Source organism: Chelonoidis abingdonii, chromosome 9 (genome assembly GCF_003597395.2).
Source record: "Chelonoidis abingdonii isolate Lonesome George chromosome 9, CheloAbing_2.0, whole genome shotgun sequence".
In the NCBI taxonomy this organism is placed as follows: Eukaryota; Metazoa; Chordata; order Testudines; family Testudinidae; genus Chelonoidis; species Chelonoidis abingdonii.
The window spans coordinates 19,395,542-19,416,493 of record NC_133777.1 but is presented as its reverse complement, the minus strand read 5'-3'; the positions used below and the strand labels follow the sequence as shown (position 1 = coordinate 19,416,493).

General features: G+C 43.5%; 1 protein-coding gene across 2 annotated transcripts in view; it reads right to left on the bottom strand.

Moving 5' to 3' along the window:
• The window catches only part of MYH11 (myosin heavy chain 11), a 99,307-nt gene that overhangs the window by 41,052 nt on the left and 37,303 nt on the right, over positions 1 to 20,952 (bottom strand). For both annotated transcript variants that reach the window (XM_032793408.1, XM_032793410.2), the window contains exons 4-5: positions 18,255 to 18,282; positions 6,302 to 6,404 (exon numbers count right to left, since the gene is read on the bottom strand). In XM_032793408.1, the coding sequence (XP_032649299.1) occupies positions 6,302 to 6,404; positions 18,255 to 18,282 (131 nt within the window). The remainder of the gene's footprint in view (positions 1 to 6,301; positions 6,405 to 18,254; positions 18,283 to 20,952) is intronic.

Genomic DNA, 20,952 nt, shown 5'->3' with positions numbered 1-20,952 from the left:
GAGTCTGTTTATCTGTTTAGCGTCATTACTGACTTGCCTTAATGAAAAGGACTGTTCTGTGTCAAAGATGGATATTTTTACTTTATTACCAAAAATACTTAGAACCTACTGACTTGTTTTTTCTACGTTAGTGTACTGAGATCTCATGATAGAAAATGATGTAATTAGAAAAAACTTGCTGAGAATACATTTAATATAATGCAGCACAAAGATACAAAGCAGATTACACCAAGTCTATTAATCACATTACATGCAGGGCTATTTAGGTTGAATATGGAAATGCATTACTTTATTTCAAAATATGACCATGAATTCCCATGCAAACTTAAACACACTGTTATATTGTTAATTTTGATTAGTAATTGCGAATTAAGCAAATCATGCAATGAAAGCAAATATGCACTTAATCCTAATTCTAGCACAACGATGCTAACAATAAATAATTCTGCCTGAGGCCACTTGCATCTGAATTCCTCCTCCTCATCATCTATACTAGAGTCATTCATTGTCACATTCTAAATTTGTATTAACCTTTATTTCCAGGTGTCCTAGTCTTTGATATTTCTCCTGCTATGTGCAGCTCTTTATACAATGCTCTGTGTACCACTTCAAACATAGCTTTTAAAGCAGAGATTTCTTGTAAAAGCTTAATATTTTTTAAACAATGTTAATTACTCTGTTAACAGTGAATGAAGGCAACATTTGGACTGAGTCCAGAGGAAATAACTTAGGAAACTACCACTTGCCATGAAACAGAAAAATGCATCTCTGTTTATAAGGCCATCCCTGATGCAAGGGTAGCTCCCTCTCATTCCAAACATAGGGTTGCCAACTTTCTAATCGCACAAAACCGAACACCGTAGCCCCACCCCTTCCCCGAGGCCCCACCCCTGCTCACTACATTCCCCCTCCCTCGGTGGTTTGCTCTCCCCCACTCTCACTCACTTTCACTGTTCTGGGGCAGGGGGTTGGGGTACAGAGGGAGTACGAGCTCTGGGATGGGCCTGGGGATGAGGGGTTTGGGGTACAGGAGTGAGCTCCAGGTTTGGGGGGGCTCAGGGCTGGGGCAGGGGGCTGGGGCATAGGTTTTCCTTGGGCGGCTCCTGGTCAGTGGCACAGCAGGGCTAAGGCAGGCTCCCTGCCTGCCCTGACTCCACGCTGCATCCCGGAAGCAGCCAGCAGGTCTGGCTCCTAGGTGGAGGAGCCAGGAGCCTCCATGCACTGCTCTCATCCTCAGGCACTTCTCCCCCTGCTCCCATTGGCTGTGGTTCCTGGCCAATGGGAGTGCGGAGCTGGTGCTCGGGGCATGGACAGTGCACAGAGTCCCAGGCCCCCCTGCCTAGGAGCTGAACCTGCTGGTTGCTTCCAGGGCACAGCGCAGTGCCAGGACAGGTAGGGACTAGCCTGCCTTAGCCCTGCAGCACCACCAACTGGACTTTTAATGGTCCTGTCGGTGATGCTGACTGCAGCCACCAGGGTCCCTTTTCGACCGGGTGTTCCAGTCAAAAACCAGACACCTGGCAACCCTATCCAAACACCATCACAGTCATTTATAGATGCTCTGCACTATGTGTAACAGGGATACGGCCTGACCATAGAAAAGGCAACAGTTCATTAACACCTTGCTAAACTCTTCTGTATGGACATGGTTGGTGTATAGGTGTAGGACTCCTGACTGTTCAGCTAAGCCTCTCAACCAGAGGAATAGAGATTAGCTAACTCAAGAGCCCTAGAGGAAAAATGCCTGGAAAGAAAACCATGAGCGCTTCCTTGTGCAAGGCTGCTACCATGCTGCAGTGGGTTGGGCAATTCTTTCCAATTATACTCTGCCATTATAACAACCCTGGTTGTGCCAACAGCAGGGTTTGATCCTACAACCTTCTAGAGCAGTGGTTCTCAACCAGGGGTCCACAACCCCTGCGGGGTCTCAAGCAAGTTTCAGGGGGTCCACCAAGCAGGGCTGGGATTAGACTTGCTGGGGCCCAGGGCAGAAAGCCAAAGCTGCACCACATGGGGCTGAATCCCCGGGCCCTGAGCCCCGCCATCCAGGGCTGAAGCTGAAGCCTAAGCAACTTAGCTTTGTGGGTCTCCCTGTGGCATGGCGCCCTGGGCAATTGCCCTGCTTGCTACCCACTAATGTATGCCCTGGCTTTTATATGCATAAAAACAGTTGTTGTGGCACAGGTGGGCCGTGGAGTTCTTATAGCATGTTGCTCAGAAAGAAAAAGGTTGAGAACCTGTGTTCTAGAGCACTGTAAGCATAGCCCTCCACAGCTTGAGTTAAAGAAGCAACTTCATTAGTGGAGAGCTATAACAGAGCTTTGGGTCAGCCACTAGAATGGCACAAAGACCTATACTTTCCTAGTGTGGCTTACACTGTTCAGTACAAATCACTGGTTATCTAGTCATAGGGTATGTCTTCACTACCAGCTGGATTGGCGGGCAATGATCAATCAAGCAGGGATCAATTTATCGTGTCTAGTCTAGACACGATAAATCGATCCCCAAGCACTCTCCTGTCAACTCCTGTACTCCAGCTCGGCGAGAGGTTCAGGCAGAGTTGATGGGGGAGAGGCAGCAGTTGACTCACTGTGGTGAAGACACCATGGTAAGTTGATCTAAGTACATTGACTTCAGCTACGTTATTCACGTAGCTGAAGTTGCATAACTTCGATTGATTCCCCCTCCCACCCCAGTGTAGAGCACGCCATAGTTCCCAATCTGCAGCTAGTGTAAGCACTTACCTCAGTTATCTACACTAGCAGTGAATTTAGTCCATCGTAGATAGAAATTAGATGAGAAATTTCAAAACAACTTGTCAGATGAAATATTAAATACCATTAACAAATAGTTTAACCTCATAGACTCATAGGTCAGAAGGGACCAATATGATCATCTAGTCTGACCTCCTGCACAAAGCAGGCCACAGAACCCTACCCATCCACTTCTATAACAACCCCTAACCTATGTCCGAGTTATTGAAGTCTTCAAATTGTGGTTTGAAGACCTCAAGCTGCAGAGATTCCACCGGCAAGCGACCCATGCCCCACGCTGCAGAGGAAGGCGAAAAACCTCCAGGGCCTCTGATATGTCCTTTAACATGATTCTCAATCTTAACCTAAATCTGAGCGGAAACTCACAAGCAACATTGCATCGCAAGAACCACACTAATAAAAGAGCAGAAGACACACTGACACTCTTTTGTACTATTACTAACTGTAGGAGAAAGTTGGGAAGCATGAAACATTTTTCAGACATGCATAATTCTCCACGGTTGTAGGAAATTGCAGAATCATAAGCAATATCAAATGGAAAGCATGCAGAGTTACAAATCAGTCACACACTGTGATGGTTTGGGAATTATTTCACAACAGTCCTAAAAAGTTCAACCTGAAGCACAGAAAGTCTCTGGGTACTTTCATTCAGAAACCATATGATCAAATTTCAGGCTGATTAGCTCTTTCAGGATCGTGGGAAAATTCATTCAAACTATGAAAATCTGGATACGCACACACACATAGAAAATGGTGACACTTGAAAGACAACCCTCTGTGTCAGACTTCATCTTTTCCTGGAGCTTGACACAGTTAGGGTTAACACGTGTGAACATTGGTGCTATTGTTGCTTTTTGTCATGTGATACAAGAATAATATATTTCAACAAAAATCTTAATTTTTTTGGTGCAACAATAGCATGCAGATCTACACTCAGTGCCTTTAACACACATCGAACAGTCTAAGTTACTCACGTAAGCAAAAGATGGACCTTGCTGTAGTTGAATAATGTGGTATAAAACAAACATCAGTATTATTTCCATCACACATACATTTGTGGCTCTCTTTTGTTTTATTTTTCTACATAAAAATAACAAACAGTTTCTCTATGCAAATTAAACTGGGGGAAACAAATAGGAACAATCTGTTATAGACATACCAAGAGTACAACTACAGTGCGCACACAGTTCATTTTAGGAGTTGATTATAAAAAAAACCTGATCCAAACTCCATTTGAGCCAGCAGGAGTTTGTCCATGGACTTTGGATCAGACATAAAATTATTCCCTCAATATAAGCCAAAGAATAATTTTTTTCAGGATAAATTCCTAAGTCTCCTCTGGGGCATTTAATGCAGCCAGAGATTTTTAAAGTAAATATAAGTGCTGAGTCAGAAGCCCCAGGCCTGGAAGTTTTCTATTTCCCCTTAGAACAGAGAGCAGTTTCGGTTTCTCCTAATCATTCTGCCTCAGTCCTTGCTTGACAGGATTCACTTTCAGGGGTGAGAGGATAGATCAGTCTCAGGGCCAGTTCAGTGCTTAGCCCTTGAGTCTTCCCAAAAGAGTATTGGTTAGCAACAGCTGTAGTGGCAAAGTGGCTAGCTGGCCATTAGGAATGGCCTTGAAACCATCAGTTTGTTTCCCATAGGCCACTGAACACTTACACATTTAGGGCCTGATTTTTCTGAAGTGCTCCACCTCAGGAATACCAGGCCTTTATTCTCAGTTTCTTTTCAGGGAACATAATGCAGGTGAAAGGTGCCGGAATGAAGCCCTGGATGCTGGAGTTCTCTATTTGTCACCATAATAGGTATAGGAACAGCAAGGGCAGCACAAGCTTCCCCACACTTGTTCTGTGCTGTGGATACTTATCTATCAAGGACTGGTAAGACTGTCTCATTCACATAGTCTAAACAGCCATTTAATTGTTCAACTTCCAGTCACTACCAACCTGAGCTAGATTTTAACCGATAACCTGAAAAAGAAAAACTATTCATATTCTATTACCAAGCCCCTGTCTGAGCCAGCCAGTCCTGCATGTTGGGCCTAATGCTGCATTGAAATCTCTTATTGAAGCAGGCTCATTGTGTCTGTGATAGGGTGACTATCTCACACTCACCCTGTAGGGGGGTTTAATGCAGGCCAGATGGGTCTATTAAAACAATAGGCAGCTGACTAAGGAGGCTCAGCTGGGCAGGAATAGGTGGGGCTTATAAAGTCCAGGAGCTGCTGGGAAAAAGGGAGGTCTGAGTAGAGATTGCACTTGCTTCCTGAGAAGAGGGAGGTTCTTTTTAGGAACTGGTAGGCCTAGGAAGAAAAGGGGAACCAGCAGTAGAAAGAAGCCCAGGGTTATACCAGTGAGGCTATAAAGAGAAATGGCTTAGACTGCTGAGTTGAGGGAACCTAGGCTGGAACCTGGAGAAGATGACAGGTCTGAGTTCCCTGATCAGTCACTGGGTGAAGGACACAGAGGCAGTGAATAGGAAGACTGTGTAGGACTATTGAGGTGCTAAACCTTCCTGGAAGGGGGGGAACATGGACAGTAACATGGCTGAAAGGCTGAGCCATGAAGAGGACATGGGGGTTCCTGAGGCTGTGAGAGGAGCTGCAGGCAGAGTGATGGTGTGCAAATCAGATGGGAGGGATCTCCATCTTGAGGTAATCTCCAGTATACCAGGAGGAGGTACCAGTCTGATGGTGAGTGGTGCACCCTGTGACAGTGTCATAAATTTGAATTGCTACAGATTTTATAAAATTAATGTTGGGTAAACTTTTCAAAAACCTAAAAATTGGATCAACCTTGCTTCATCACACAGGTTTTATGAAAAATTCCTCACCCTGTGTGAGGTAGGTAGGTTGGTTGATCTAACCCCTAGTGTAGATGCAGCTAAATTGACAAGATTTACTCCACTGAGCTAGCTACTGCCTCTTGGGGTGGAGTAGATTCCCTACAGTGCAGGAAGAATCCTTCTGTTGTTGTTATGCTACAAAGATGTAGCTGAAGTGCTGCTGTATGCTTGTAGTGTACACTTAGTCTTTGTCACACTGAAGATCACTGGGACATAGGCTCCCAAGTGCCTAGCTGCTTTTGATCTTGCTCAAATACTTTTTCCTAATAGAGCTGAACAATGTTATTTAAAGGCTTTTCTACATTTTTTTTTAGTTGCTAAGAGGCAAAGGTAAAATAAGGAACGCAACTCCTTGTGAAGCTCATGCAGTCCATTCTAGACTATAAATAGATGATATCCCTATGGAAAGCTATGAATATTCTCTTCAGCAGAGTACATCCTGACTTTGTGCCTAAGAGGATGTCAAACAAAGTCGTTGGGGTTTTTTCCATAAACATGAAACTGTGACATAATTGTGTACTCTTAATATGTCAACTATTTGGCAAGACTTGGAAGTAGCAAACATTTTGATCACTTAATTGACTTGCTGTTAGCATAGTTGGCAAGTAGAGTCCTGATAAACTACAAGTTAAACTAAAAAGGAAAGCAGCAAACTATTGAATATGGAAGAGGTCACTTACAGTGATACTGGTGTCCTTCTTGCCCTTATGCGAGGAAGCAACAAAAGCCAGGTATTGAATGACCTTCTTGGTATTTTCTGTTTTACCTGCACCTGATTCACCTCTGGGGGAGGGGATTTGAAAGAGAAACAAAACACAGTTGACTCTTGGGTTCCTTCCATGCTGTGGTGATGTATTTAAGGTAAATAGTAACAGCATGAATACTGTACCAATCAAGTTCAGCATTCTACCCCAACCTGCCATCTCTTGCACACCCCACATTCTACCTGAGTTCAGTATGCCACGAACACGGTATGAGGGCCCTAGCTTTGTTCTTTTTGTATCTTGACTGGCCATTGGTCCATTTAAGGTGATCCTAAGACATCATGCATGTTTGAAAGACCATTCTTCTCACTTTGGAAATATTTAAGTATTTATAAAAAGTTAGCGGGGAGCAGAAGGAAATAAGTCTGCCAATATTTTAAGGTGAATAATATAACTGCAAAGTGGGATGGTGAGGGACTCAGCAGTGGCAAGAATCATTTGCACTCCATAGTTGATTTTAATACTGGAGCTAACTGCTCAGATTTTATAAAAATCTCAGATAATATGGGAATATTCTTGCTCCTTTTGAAGACAGTGGTGAAACTCCCATTGAGCCTGGATCATCTAGAGGCCAGGATCTGGCCCAAAAAGATTGCCGTTTGCAACTCTTGCAGAGGGCTCCTTGGTATGAGGAAACCATCTGGTGCAGTTCTAAATGGTAAAGTGACTGTGAATTGGTGCAGTGGGGCTCTATTTCCACACTGACTTTCTCTCAATGGACTTCCAGATCAAGTTTGTTTACAAACAAAATGTCCTTCTCCCTGTCTCCTGCAACAATTGCAAGATCAGCCTGGGATCTGGAAGCCAAGCTGGGTTCTTTCTGACTCCCCAGTAATAACAGCTTTGCTGGCTAAATTTTAATAAATTGATACAGATACAGGTGAGGGGCACATCTGGCCCTGCAACTGAAACTTAGTTCATTTTAATGAGCATGTATGAGCCAAAAAAGAATCCAACTCATTCTGCCCAGAGCTCTGCTGGGCTAACAGTCAAAAGTATCAAACATTTATCTTTGGCACTAAAGTAAACACACCTGACTCTGAAATGAGACTGATGGGAACAGATATGAGTGAGAGGCTTCCATTTTAACACTTTTCAGTGTTGAACTACACTGAGCCCAACCATTCCTTCCCTATACCTAATGTTACTCTACCTGGCCTCTTCTAGATTCCTGTGGCCCCAGGTCTCATTTTAACAAAAGGTAGTTCTACACCACAATCCTGGAGTGTAATGGCAGCTTGTATAGACATACCTGAGCCATCTTTAATCTAGCTAGCTTGGGGACTGCCAGTGTAGATGTGGTGGCATAGGCTTCCATGTGGCCAAGCCTGCCCAGAATCCTGGGTAATTACTTGGCTTCAGCACAGGCTAGCTACCCCATGCTGCCGCTGTCAGTACTCTACTAGCTAGGTTAAAACTAGTCTGGATATATTTACATGAGCTGAGTCCTACCCAGCAATTGCAGTTTAGACATAACCTAAGATGTCCCTTTGCACTTCCCTGGCCATTTGGAAGGGCCTTAAAGTGGGTATGAACATAATTTAAACTCCTTTTAATGTTCCTTTACACTACCAAAACAGCATTAAGAGATCTTAGTCTAAATAAGAATCAGGCCCCTTTGGTTTTTTTGCATTAAGTGGATTTACAAAAGCAAATACGAACTCCCATTGACATTTAATCAGGTCCTTTGAAGTTGGAACTATTTCACTGCATCAATTACAGTTCTCCTTTTCCTAATTAGGAAATATAATTTTTTTCTGTACAATTCCCTCCTATGGTAGATACTCTGATGAGAATTGTTCTTGTTTGCAGAAGTTTAACAAGATTAATTGGGATGAACAGGCTCCTTTTCACAGGATTGGGTTAGTTTGCATAGTTTAGAAGACTGATTTCCCGCCCCTCTCTTGCGTGGGCCTCAGAGTTGAAACATTTCCATGTTTTATTGATTAAAAATTAAGTGTCCTGGGAATGATTCCAACCTAAGCACACCAATTTGAAGTCTTCTGCATACAGAGTTTTCAAACAAATCTACCTTACAACGTTGCCTTTTGGAAAAATAAAAAACTTTCTTCTAACAAACCCTGAGCTTTGAACTGTTTATGAAAGGTTATTTGCAGTTCATCACTACATGAACTGCATTTCCTCTCTCCCAGGGCAACAGTGCCCATCACTGGGCTTTCCCTTAAATCCCTGGGAGTATTACCATATATGGCATCATTTTACTTGTACTTATATTACCATACAGCAGCTCTTAAGTTACTTAATATTGGGCTCTGTGCTCTCTTTAACCCTTTTCTTCCAAGCTGGCTGATCACCCTCCTGTTTTCTGCATATGAATTGTGGGGCTTATTTACTTGATTTTGAAGTGGACATTGAAAAGTTTAAACAGGATCCTAAATGTGAAATGCTCTTGCATGCAATACAAAAGATAGGATCACAGCACCTAGAAATGGAGTAAGGACCTATTAGATCAAGTCTGGTTATAAGAGATACAGTCTCTGATAGAAGATGTATCTAATATGCTGCACTTGATCTTGGAGATCATGGAGACTGACAGATCTGAAAGGCACATTGTAGCTTCAAAGTTTACGCTTGATCCCGCTGATAAACATCACAATATGTGAAAACTGATTATATCAAACCATGGAGGGCTAAAATTGCTTGGCCCAGATTCACCCCTCTCCCCCTGCCCTCACCTCCCCAACCATCTAGGTATGTGCAGGGTGTGGGTGACAGCATCTTGGATAGTGGCCTTCCTGGAACTACTGACCTGTAGCCCAACACTGGTCATGCTGATCTATCGTGACAGTACCCCCAAAGAATCACCTTCCAAAGACACTGGTTCTGGCATGCCAGAAATATACTCTGTTGTTGTGTCATGCCCTAAAGTAGGTAAAACAGTTGAAAGAAACTCTCTCGTACCATGTTTTCCTCCTAGCTCTCTCCCCTGATGGTCTTTATCTTCACTCCCCTTCCCAGCACCTAGTCACTGTCTCCCCCATTACAGGTTTCCAGGTTGGCCTTTGTATGACAAGTATGTTTTAGGATTTAACCCTGCACAAGGTCTACTCCATAGCAGGGCCCCTGACTTCCCAGGAGGTGTGTGGCCCTCTCTTGTGGTGGTCTATAAATCTCAGCATGTATTTCTGGATTGTTCACAAGTGGGAGTATGAGATCCTATCTCCCAAAGTCTGGCCACTGCTCTTTGATCCTGGCTCTGAAGAATTAAACAGACTGGTCACGTATCTGAGACATTCTGAAAGCATAAATCCCATTTCTCCATAATAAATAGAGGCAGCACATCGATAGAAGAATGAAAGCATACTACTGGCCCTAATTCTCAGCTGCATTCCAGCCTTTCTACACTAGTCCGGCACCTGGATTGCTCTGCGCCCCCATGGGTGATCATTACACCAGGTCAGATTCTGAGAGAGGTGTAGGCCCAGTGTAAGAGCCTTAAGCTCCGGGCATAGTGGTGAGTGCAGACGTGGCTAAAGCTCCTGCATTCTGGATATTCTGGCCATGTGGAAAGCCTCTTGAGTCTGCTCTGTTACACTGGCGGTGCTTGGCAGGCTTCACATTGAGAATCTGAGAGCTTTACATTATCTTCACCCCTAACTTTACTCCATATTAGCAGTAATTCTGGAGAGGCATGCCTCAGAACTGGGCTCAGTGAGCCTGCTGTGACAGTTTGCTAAACGTGTATATGCTTGAAAGAGTCCAAGCACCCTCAGTTGAGCAGAAAGCTCTACCCCCTGCCCTGGAGTTACACAAAGAGTCTGTGTGGGAGAGAAGCCAGGCAGAGGTGTTTGCCTGCACCAGCCTTTGAATTGGCTTTGATGCCTGGTGTAGGTCTGTGGTGCCTCTGGTGGGGCTGGTGCCCAGTGGATGGTAAAGAGAGATCACAGTCCAGCCTCAGCCTCACCATCTCTTCTGGAGATTAGCTGCCATTTCCTAAACTAGACTGAAGAACAGTAGCTTATAATTAGGGAGACCAGATGTCCTCTTTTTAAAGGGACAGTCCAGTTTGGGGGGATTTTTTTCTTATATAGGCACTTATTACCCCCCACCCCATCCTGTTTTTCCACAGTTGCTATTTGGGGGTCACTCTACTTTATAATATATAAAATTAAAGGAAAAAAATTTGTAAAATAGTAAATAGAACTGAAAAAGTAACATGGCTTAAATTCTCATGGGGATCGTTATAATAGGCACCTAGTAGTGCAACAGTTTTTTAAATAAAATATTGTTTTCTAACATCTAAAACCTACACTTTTTGAACTGAATTTTTCCATGTTTTGCCTCTACTTGAAGGGTGGGTGTGTTTTAAGTTTGAGCAAACTCCCTTCAGCAGGGGTGAAAGTAACTTAAAGGACTTACTGGTACTCTGGAGTCCTTAGGAGGGGGTGAGGCCTCTACTAGAAGAGGTGGGGCCTTTAAATACTCAGGTGCTTTAAATCAGGATTTAAAGGGCCCAGGGCTGGGGCTGTGGCTGTTGTAGCAGCAGCTGGGAGCCCGTGCCCTTTAAATCACTCCTGGAGCTACCAGCTGCAGAGGCGGCTAGGAGCCCAAGGGTGATTTAAAGTGCCTGGGGCTCCAGCTGCTACTACTACAGTGGAGCCCTGGGCACTTTAAATCATCATCAGAGGGGGCCCCGGCCTTTGGCGGAGCTTTAAAGGGCCTGAGGCTCTGCAGCAATAGCGGCAGCCAGGAGCCCCTGGCCCTTCAAATCACCACCAGAGCCCCGCTGCTGCTACCCTAGGGCTCCAGCAGCGGGGCTCAGGTGGTGATTTAAAGGGCCTAAGAGGGTAGCAGCAGTGGGAGCCCTGAGCCCTATAAATTGCTGCCAGAGCCCCAGAGTAGAAGTGGCAGCCGGGGGCTCAGGCAGTGATTTAAAGGGCCCAAGGCTCTGGCTGCCGCTACCACCCTGAGCCCTTTAAATCTTCCCCGGAGCCCTGGGGTAGTGGCAACGGTGCTCCAGCAGCAAGTTAAAGGGCCCAGGGCTGTAGCAGTGGCTGAGCCCCTGACCCTTTAAATCGCCGCCAGAGCCCCATCGCCACTACCCCAGGGCTCTGGCAGGCTCCAGGGACAATTTTAAAGGGCCCTGGGCGGTAGCAGCTACTGGAGCCCTGGGCCCTTTAAATCATCCCTGGAGCCCTAGGGAGGTGGCGGCAGGGCTCTGGCAGCTATTTTAAGGACCGGGCTGTAGCGACTGCTGCAACCCCAGATCCTTTGAATAGCTGCCAGAGCCCCATACTGCTACCCCAGGGCTCTGGAGACTATTTAAAGGACCCAGGGCAGTAGCTGTGACAGGCACCCTGGGCCCTTTATATTGCCACCCGAGCCCCGCCACTTCCCCAGGGCTCCAGCAGTAGGGCTTTGGTGGCAATTTAAAGGGCCCAGGGCTCCAGCTGCTGCTGGGAGCCCCATGTCCTTTAAATTGCTGCCAGGGGAAGCTGATCTGCCCCGCTACAGCGCACAGGCTCTTGCCAATACACCGTACCAGGGCGTATTGGCTTACTTTCACCTCTGTCCTTCAGCCAGTTAAGTTCTAGAACAGTGGGAGAAAGGGGGAAAAAATTCTAACCATACTCTTTAGTCAAAATGACTAAAGTCTGATGCACTCAACTGCATATTGATGTTGGTCCTAGGCGCTTACCTCCCATGGAAATCAGCCCCACTGAAATTAATTGCAGTTAGGCACCTAGTGGGATTTTCAAAAATACCACACACCCCATCTCTATGCTCTTAAATACCTTTAAAAATCTGGCCCATGGTCCTTACTGAGGACTAGTGCCTTTGTTTAGGTTGGCGAAAAATTATAAGGGATTGAGAAATCACTTCTGAGCATGCTTATTAGGCAACTGCTATGAAATCCTACCCATTCTGTGACATCTGTGCATATTTGTCTCTTCTCATCCACTCTAGCCAGTTAAGTCAAACTGGAGCTTCTGCTGGGACAACTGGATGAGAGTGATTGTCCAGTAAAGGTCTAGGACACACATGAAAGACCCACAAGATTATTTACCAGCTTAGGTTAACAGTAAGCTGCCACCACCAAGTGTGTTTCAAATCTTAGTGGAGAGCCACTTGGAACTCTGCCTTCTCCCAAATCTTTTCCCAAGTCCCTCCCCCTCCCCCTTTCCTGGGCAGATTTGAGACCAAGTCCTTACACCCCTTTTCCTGGGTAGGCTTGAGAGTATATTCTCACCAATTAGTCCTGGTGAACACAGATCCAAAACCCTTGGATCTTAAAACAATGAAAAATCAATCAGGTTCTTAAAAGAATTTTAATTAAAGAAAAAGGTAAAAATAATCTCTGTAAAATCAGGATGAAAAATAACTTTACAGGGTAATCAGATTCAAAGAGTCCAGAGGAACCCCCTCCAGCCTTAGGTTCAAAGTTACAGCAAACAGAAGTAAACACTCTAGCAAAAAGAACATTTACAAGTTGAGAAAACAAAGATAAAACTAACACACCTTGCCTGGCTGTTACTTACAAGTTTGAAATGAGACTGGTTTAGAAAGATTAGAAGAGCATGGATTGATGTCTAGTTCCTCTTAGTCCCAAGAGCGAACAACCCCCAAAACAAAGAGCACACAGACAAAAGCCTTCTTCCCACCAAGATTTGAAAATATCTTGTCCCCTTATTGGTCCTTTGGGTCAGGTGTCAGCCAGGTTACCTGAGCATCTTAACCCTTTACAGATAAAAAGATTTTCTTGTCTCTGGCCAGGAGGGATTTTATAGTATTGTACACAGGAGAATTGTTACCTTTCCCTTTATAGTTATGACACATGCACAGCAGAATCTCCCTCTGCCCCCCCAAAACAACCATTTAGCATCAGAAGCAGCTCACAGGTGTAAAAAATACAGAATCTTTTTAGTCTCAAGAATTTGCACTAAATTCTACAGATTCTAAACCTTCATTTATAGATACATAGGATACTATGCTTTCCCAGTATAAAGCTACAACCATTGCAATATAAACCAACGTGCTACTACCTTTTAAACCCAGGCTTGCACAAAACAATCTTTTGCCAAACAGCAGAAGTAGGGACTCATCCCCTCTCTACCTAATGCCCCTAAATGAAGTGTGGGTATCAATTAGGGTTTGAAACTATTTCTGTCAGAAAACTGCTAAGGACAGATGTCTTCAACTTAAAAACACAGAAATTATGCAATAATCCCTCTTTTGGTTGTGTACACACACCCCTACCTACAGGTGTATAGAACTCATCTGATACAGCATTGTTGGAACTTCATTAGCTTTGCATTTCTTGAATTGTTGCACTTTAAAATGTGCAAACTTAAAAGTTGCTTTCACATTTTTAGCCTTTAATATAGATGTCAATAAAATTAAAATTGTGATGTACTTAATTTTAGCAGCCAGCAACATTAGTTAACAGTCTAGAAAGTCCTCAGGACCACAGTTCTTTTCAACAAATTGGCTTTTTTAATAGTAATTTTTAAACATTGTAAAAGCAAGAAAAATTTACACACTCATAATCTGGATCTACAACTGATTTAATAAAAAAAAAAATTGTCAGAGTAGGAATATAATAAAGAAACCTGGTGATCCTGAGATAGCTGAACTAAATGTGGTAAGGAATAGATGCAAAGAAGGTAGTTCAAATGCAGAATAGATTCACTGCAAGATAAAATGTTTGTGGCGCAAATAAATCAATCTAATGAACACAGTGAATTGGGAGGAAGTATAATTCGGGAGTGTGGAGGAAAGATAGAGAATCCTTGATTGTGGTGCTTTATAACAACAAACAGCAGTTACAATGACATAGCTGATGTGATTGCACAAGGATGTGCTCAAAGACTTGAGGGTGAAGTGCTAAGAAAGAGATTGGATACAAGTCAGTAGTAACCTAGAGCAGAGCAAACAAGCAATTTGGGGCGATATTCACAGAAGCCACACACTGTGAGTAGAGAGGTAAGAGCCCTTTTCAATAAGATTCTTCAGGAGTCTGCATCTTAAATATTGTATGTAGCCCAGGGTACCTCAGTACCAAAAAGATGGATTTTGAAGGAGTTCAGAGAACAAATGTTTTGGGTGTTAGAGACTGACAAGGAAAGATTAATAGAGCCAAACTTGTAGAACATGGTTAGAACCATGTGGGAACATGGTGACACTGTGTAACCCATTTTAAAAACTGTAAATAGCAAAGATGGAGAAGTTACTTAGAGTAGTACACCTCTCCCCAATATAACAGGTATTTGGATATAATGTGGTAAAGCAGTGCTCCGGGGGGGAGGGGGGGGGCAGGGCTGCGCACTCTGGTGGATCAAAGCAAGTTTGATATAAAATGGTTTCACCTATAACACAGTAAGATTTTTTTTTTGGCTCCTGAGGACAGTGTTGTTTCAGGGTAGAGGCATATGAAGGGATATTGCTAGTTGTGATGGGATGAAAATGAGACCTAAGTGATAGGCAGGAAAGAGGATTTTGGAAGCATCATATTTGGATGTACTTGGAGATGAGGTTAGTATTAAAAGCACCCAAAAGGAAGCAGCTACTACAGTTGAGGCTAGAGATGCAGGCAAGGATACCCAACTCGTCCATCTGGATAGAAAGGAAGAAGCAGATTTTTTTTAAACATATTGGATGGCTTTTTTTGAGCTGTGTTCAGGCAGTGGAATACTCTCCTGAGGGAAACGGTGCAAACCCATAGAACAGGATATTTAAAACTAGACTGGACATTTTTTGCCTGTACATCTTCTGCAGGTGTTTTGGCTAGATTGGGCATGACTGCACAATCCCCACAAAGTCAGGAGCATGAATAATCCCAGTGAGTGGGGGACTGTACTGATTGGGGGGGGAGGGGAATGGAGGGGCTGCATTAAAATACACAGACTATGCCCACTGCGCAATAAACATCAGCAATACAATTTTCATCAGCATCCAAAAATACATTCACTCATGTAAATAGGCCAGGAGTTCTCAAACTAGGATTTACGACCCCACAGGGGGTCGTGAGGTTATTAACATTGGGGGGGGGGGTCATGAGCTGTCAGTCTCTACCCCGAGCCCTGCTTCAGCCCCAGCATTTATTATGTTAAATATTAAGTATTTTTAATTTATAAAGGGAGTCTCACTCAGAGGCTTGCTGTGTGAAAGGGGTTACTAGTACAAAAGTTTGAGAACTATTGAAATAGGCACTTATGGGTACATAATCTTTGGTTGCAATTCAGGTTGCAAGGTTTGGAAATGTTGAATCTGAAACTGTTTACAGAAAAGATCCCAGATCAATTTTATGAATGCTTCAGTCATTTTTGGATCATATTTTAAGCAAAAGGACAATTTCTAACAATCATAAAATAATGCTCATTGCTGGCACTCTAGTGCTCTAACTAAAAACAGTTTTTTTTCTGTGCAACCAAATATGGCCATCAAAACTGATAAAACACTAGTAGTTACACTTCAAATCTATTTTAGCTTTCCTAGTGTTTTTGAACTAAATTAAAAATGCTATCAGAAACTATGCTCTGTTTTAAAGTAAAGACCACAATCTTGCCAGCACACAAGAATTATTCTAAGCATCTGGAAAATCAGCTGCTGTAGTTGCAGAATGATAGAGAGAGCAAAAGAGCACAAATCAGTCTTGAATATCTACATTGTATGTATGTATTGTGAGATCCAATAAATAATCCATTTCCCTTCCATTGAGTTGTATGAAATCTGACATCTTCATCCTGGCTGACAAAGTTAGATCAAGAAAGTTTAGATTTGCTGCACATACAGTACACGTACTATGACTTTCACAAATGCAAGCTTTAACAAAGGCATGGTTTAATAAGAGCTTTCTCCCGTAAAAATGCAGACCTTCAAGAGTTAAAACAGGAAGAGATGAGAGACAAATGGAAAAATAAACCTAAAGCACAAGAATGGAAGGAAGTAAACATCGTAAATTGGGCTCTCTTAAAGTGACAAGTCTTGTCCTGGGAAAATGAAGTAAATGGCCAGTTTATAGTGCCTCCTTAATATTCTAAGGATTTTAGTTTTTTAAAGACATCCAGGGCCACATTCTCCGCTGCTGTAAATCTGTGTTGCTCTACTGCAGTCTATGCCAGTTAAGGGTCTGGCCCATAATTTTAGTGTTTCTTAGACCTAGCATAAAAGTGTTCCAATAAGTAATTCTCCTCACCTTTCAGGGTCTGAGACACTGTGGGTCAATAACAGCTCTTTCTAAAACCAGGATGGAGGTACATGGTCATAGACTCAAGAAACCACAGGTTGAAGGAGTGACCTCCCACAGAGAGGATTTGAGTATGACTTCACTGTATGATCTTGACCTCCCTTCAGCTTCTAATATAACCACCGTCTGTGTGGCAGGGCAGGGGTACAACCCCTTGAATGCCCTGCTAAAATGATGGCTAAGCCCTGCTTTCAGGCAGAGAGGCCAGGGGCAGAGGCTCAAAGCAGCCAGCAGGGAGCCCAGCTGTAGGCCCTAATGAGAGCTGGCTCACTGCAATAGATTGAGCTAAGCAGTGACAGCTGGGCTGAAGGCTAGGGGGCTATAAAAGCCCTGAACAAAACTCAGTTAGGAGGCTAGCCTGGGAAGGGGTGGGAGGCTACAGTTCTGTCTCCTCACCAAAGGAAGGGAGCCTCAAAGGGGATTACTGTTAGGGGTAAAGGGGACTACCTGCTGGCACTGTAAAATAAAGCACAAGGGTGAAACCCTGGAAGAAGGTGTGAGAACTCCAATTTTACCAGCCTGGGCACAGGGCGAGAGGGAGAAAATCTGTGCAGACCCTGTGACAGTCATCTTTTGCAAATTATGATGATTTTTATTTATGAACAACATCCCCGTCCCCACTTACACTGAGACTAACTGGGTGCTGCCTAACGCACACAAAATCTAATGCAATAAAAACATCCTCACCGACATCATTCAGACAAATAAAGCCAATTGAGGGCTCCAATCTGATAAAAAGGGATGAGGAAGAGCAGGTCACAGATATGAAACCAAATCTAAAACACCTGTGCTTAAGTCTAACATGTTCTGTTAAAGTGGGGTGAAGAACAAGCAGAGGGGTTGCAGAGTGCAGTATGTTCCACACAGCAAGGCCCATCTTCCAACCCAGGCTCAGCCATCGAATCTCTAAAAGCAGGTGCTACCTGAGCACAGACACTCATTAGGCCACGGCTCAAAGAGGAGGTTTTGAGATCAGCCAAGGCTTAGACCAACTGGAGCTTTAAAAACAATGTCAGCTTCAAGGCACTTTACTAGGCTCTAGGAAGGCAATGTAAAGAATGCAGAGCAGCTATACTATGGTCAGAGTCACTGAGCCCACTGAATTAACATGCTGATGCATTCTGCATAGACTCCAAGCAACTGAGGAGTGCTGCTACGAAAGTTACTGATGATCAGGCCTCAAGAGCTTGTGCTGTTCTTGGGCGTTCTTTTTAGGACAGATCCAGTTATAGCCTACACAAACAGGGGGCAAAAAGCAGCAACAAAACATGCGCACTACCCCCTTACTTCTGTACTAACACCTGGCTTGGGGCTTTCCGTTAAGCTACCACGAGCAAATGTCCACGAGGTTTTGTGTTTCTAGGGGTTTCCTAAACATACAGTTTATCCATGTACGCTCATCACAAGTCCTTCTGTAAGCTCTGAATTTTCTGAACTTCAAGAGGTCATTAAATTTATTAGTCACATGCTTCCTCCTGCAAATACAACTGCTTTATAATTTGATCAATTTAAGAATAGCTAAAAACCTTTCACTGAAGGCTGGATCCCAAGCCCGTGGATGATGGAGGGACTCTATCCACTGGCTCCAATGGGCTTTGAGTCACCCTGAACCAAGATAAACATCAGAACCATGAAATGTACTAAAAGAGTGATTCTACTTACGTGCACAGAATGGACTGGTCTTCTCGATCTGTGAATAAAGAGGAAAAACTATTAATGATATAAGAGAAGTTGCATGCTGACAGCTATTTGCATTTACAAAGAATTCTTTTGAGCAAACAGGAACTGCCTGGACCTCCAAAATCTTATGATACATTTTCAGTCAAAACGGTTGGGATCACATCTCAGTCAATTTGTCCTAGTGTTAAACTCAGTGCCCCTAACACCAGGATTTGGTACAGAAAGAACTAAAGGTTAAATATTCCAAGAGCTTTTTAAAATTTAATTAGAGATGAACTGTAATGAGGAGTCCAATATGCACAGATAATAGTCCGTAAGAGAAGATCATAGCTCTGGAAAAGAAGCTTGTACTACACTTACTAATGAGAGCCTCCTAATGAGACTAAGTGAATGACCCAATAGATAAGCCACTCAAAGCTAAAATGATAGTAGGTCAGTAGCTTTAGAAGCTGAAGCTCTGGCAGTATAGGAATTATAAAAGTTGGGAAGTGCAGACAGCCTAAGTAAAGTGTTCTCTCAGTTCCATTTCAGCTCTAGAGGAGATCTCTACCATGAGAGATGACTGAGGGAGTGGAGAAACAGCAGAATGAATGGTGAAGGTTCTGGGGAAGGGCCAGGAGAATGTGGCACAAGACTGAGGAGCACTAGAGAGCATAGAAAAGGTTAAACAGGGAGCATAGAAGAGAATTAAGAGTGATTTTAAGGGCTGGAAGTAATAGTAATGGTCTGGACTAGGACAAGAAGGGGACACAGAATTAAACTGAAAGGTATAAGAAAAAATGTCAAGGGTGCTTAGTAGGGCTAGAGGCAAATAGGGCTGGAGAGAGCTTTACTCTATAACAAACCCTGGATCACCTATCCAAAGTTAGTTTCAAAAGAAACTGTGACTAGGAGAAACACCAAAGCTAAAAATAAAAAATGAAAACCACCTCTGTGGTGGCTGTGCCCAGGGAACCACCACAGTAACTGTGCTGTACAAACCTGAACTTCAGATTTCACAAATGCAAATCGAAGAACAAACCAGAAGTGATCCCAAAGAAATACAGTCTAGCATTTCAACGGCTTATCTGGGAAAAAATCATCTCAGCCAGATAAGGTAGCTAAGGAGTAATAAGATACAGTAGGAAGCGTTATGTCTCCCTAGCTCTCATCGATTCAACTGAAGTTGTGTTGTGCTGACCCCTCTCAGGATGTACTGATAAACATACAGCTGGACCCTGATCCACCCTAATCAGAATACCAGAAACTCCATTGTCTTCAGCTGAAGTTGCTGGTACCCTATGGGGAAAGAATCAGGGCCTGTCTTGATCATCTTTCAGTCTCCTCTTCTGCAACTGTTTGAATATCGAACATCATATTTAAGCATTTTGTAGGATTCCCATCTACCTGCATTCTAGGATAAACATTCTGCCAACTTGTGAATGGGCATCATGTCATTAAGACAAATGCCCATGAAGACTATTGACCCAAACATGATTGTTGATATGTTTCCAATGAGGAACATTGGAACAGCTATTCATCCTGACATTTAGAGCCCATAATTCAGGGGAGAGGTCATCATAAATATTGTCTGTGCTGAGTTACATTATTTTTCAGTTTTTAAAAGTATAGGATCATGTTAGGCAAAATTCTGGTAACCATGAATCATGTCAGATGCTATTGCTAGTCATTGGTGGCAAGAGTAATTACGCTGAGGGCTCAACTCCCACTAGTCTTCCCAAACCAAGTTACTGGCAGATTTCACATGACCTTTGGCTGATTCTGAGCAGAATCATCAAATGCACCTCAAATCCCAATTTGCTAAGAAGTAGGCCAAAGAACTTTCATTGATCAATTTCTACCATGTAGAAGTACAGCTATGAGGTGCGTATTTTTCTGCAGCGGAGTCAAACAAAATTGTCTATGTTGCCCTCAACATACCCATAACACTTACAGCTTTGCATTCAGACAATGACTGTGATCAAATTTCATTCTTCAGGACTTCAGCTAGTTGTCTGAAGGGGTCAGGTATTTTTTTTCCCCATGATGCAGTATATTTATAGGATTGTGTATTTAGCGCATGATCTCTGTCTTCAAGACTTCTCAACTCCCCCCTTTCTAGCCTCTGTTTGTCAGAGGATGGAGATGGATGGCAGGAGAGAGATCACTTGATCATTGCCTGTTAGCTTCACTCCCTCTGGGGCACCTAGCATTGACCACTATCGGTAGACAGATACTGGGCTAGATGGACCTTTGGTCTGACCCAGTACAGCCGTTCTTATGTTCTTAGACACATCTGAGATTGGCCACAGCTGGAGATGGGAACCCTGGGTAGGGCTGACTGGTGCTCTAAGAAGGTACAGAGACTTCTCTTTGTTACGTGCCTGGTTGGTGTCTTGCTCACGTGCTCAGGATTAAACTGATTACCAGATGTGGGGTCATGAAGGAATTTTCCTTCAGGACAGATTGGCAGAGACCTCTTTTTTTTTTTTTTTTTTTTTTTTTTTTTTTTCTTGCCTTCCTCTGCAGCATGGGGCTTGAATTACCCACTAGGACCAGCTGGGCATCTCTCTTGGGAATCAATTCCCTGGCATTTGCAGGGTCCTCAGACATTGCTGGCATCTTGGTCTCTATACCTGTAGCACACAACAGTTTAGTCTCTTCAGGACTGAAGTGCTCTAGTTTAACTAAAGTCACTGGG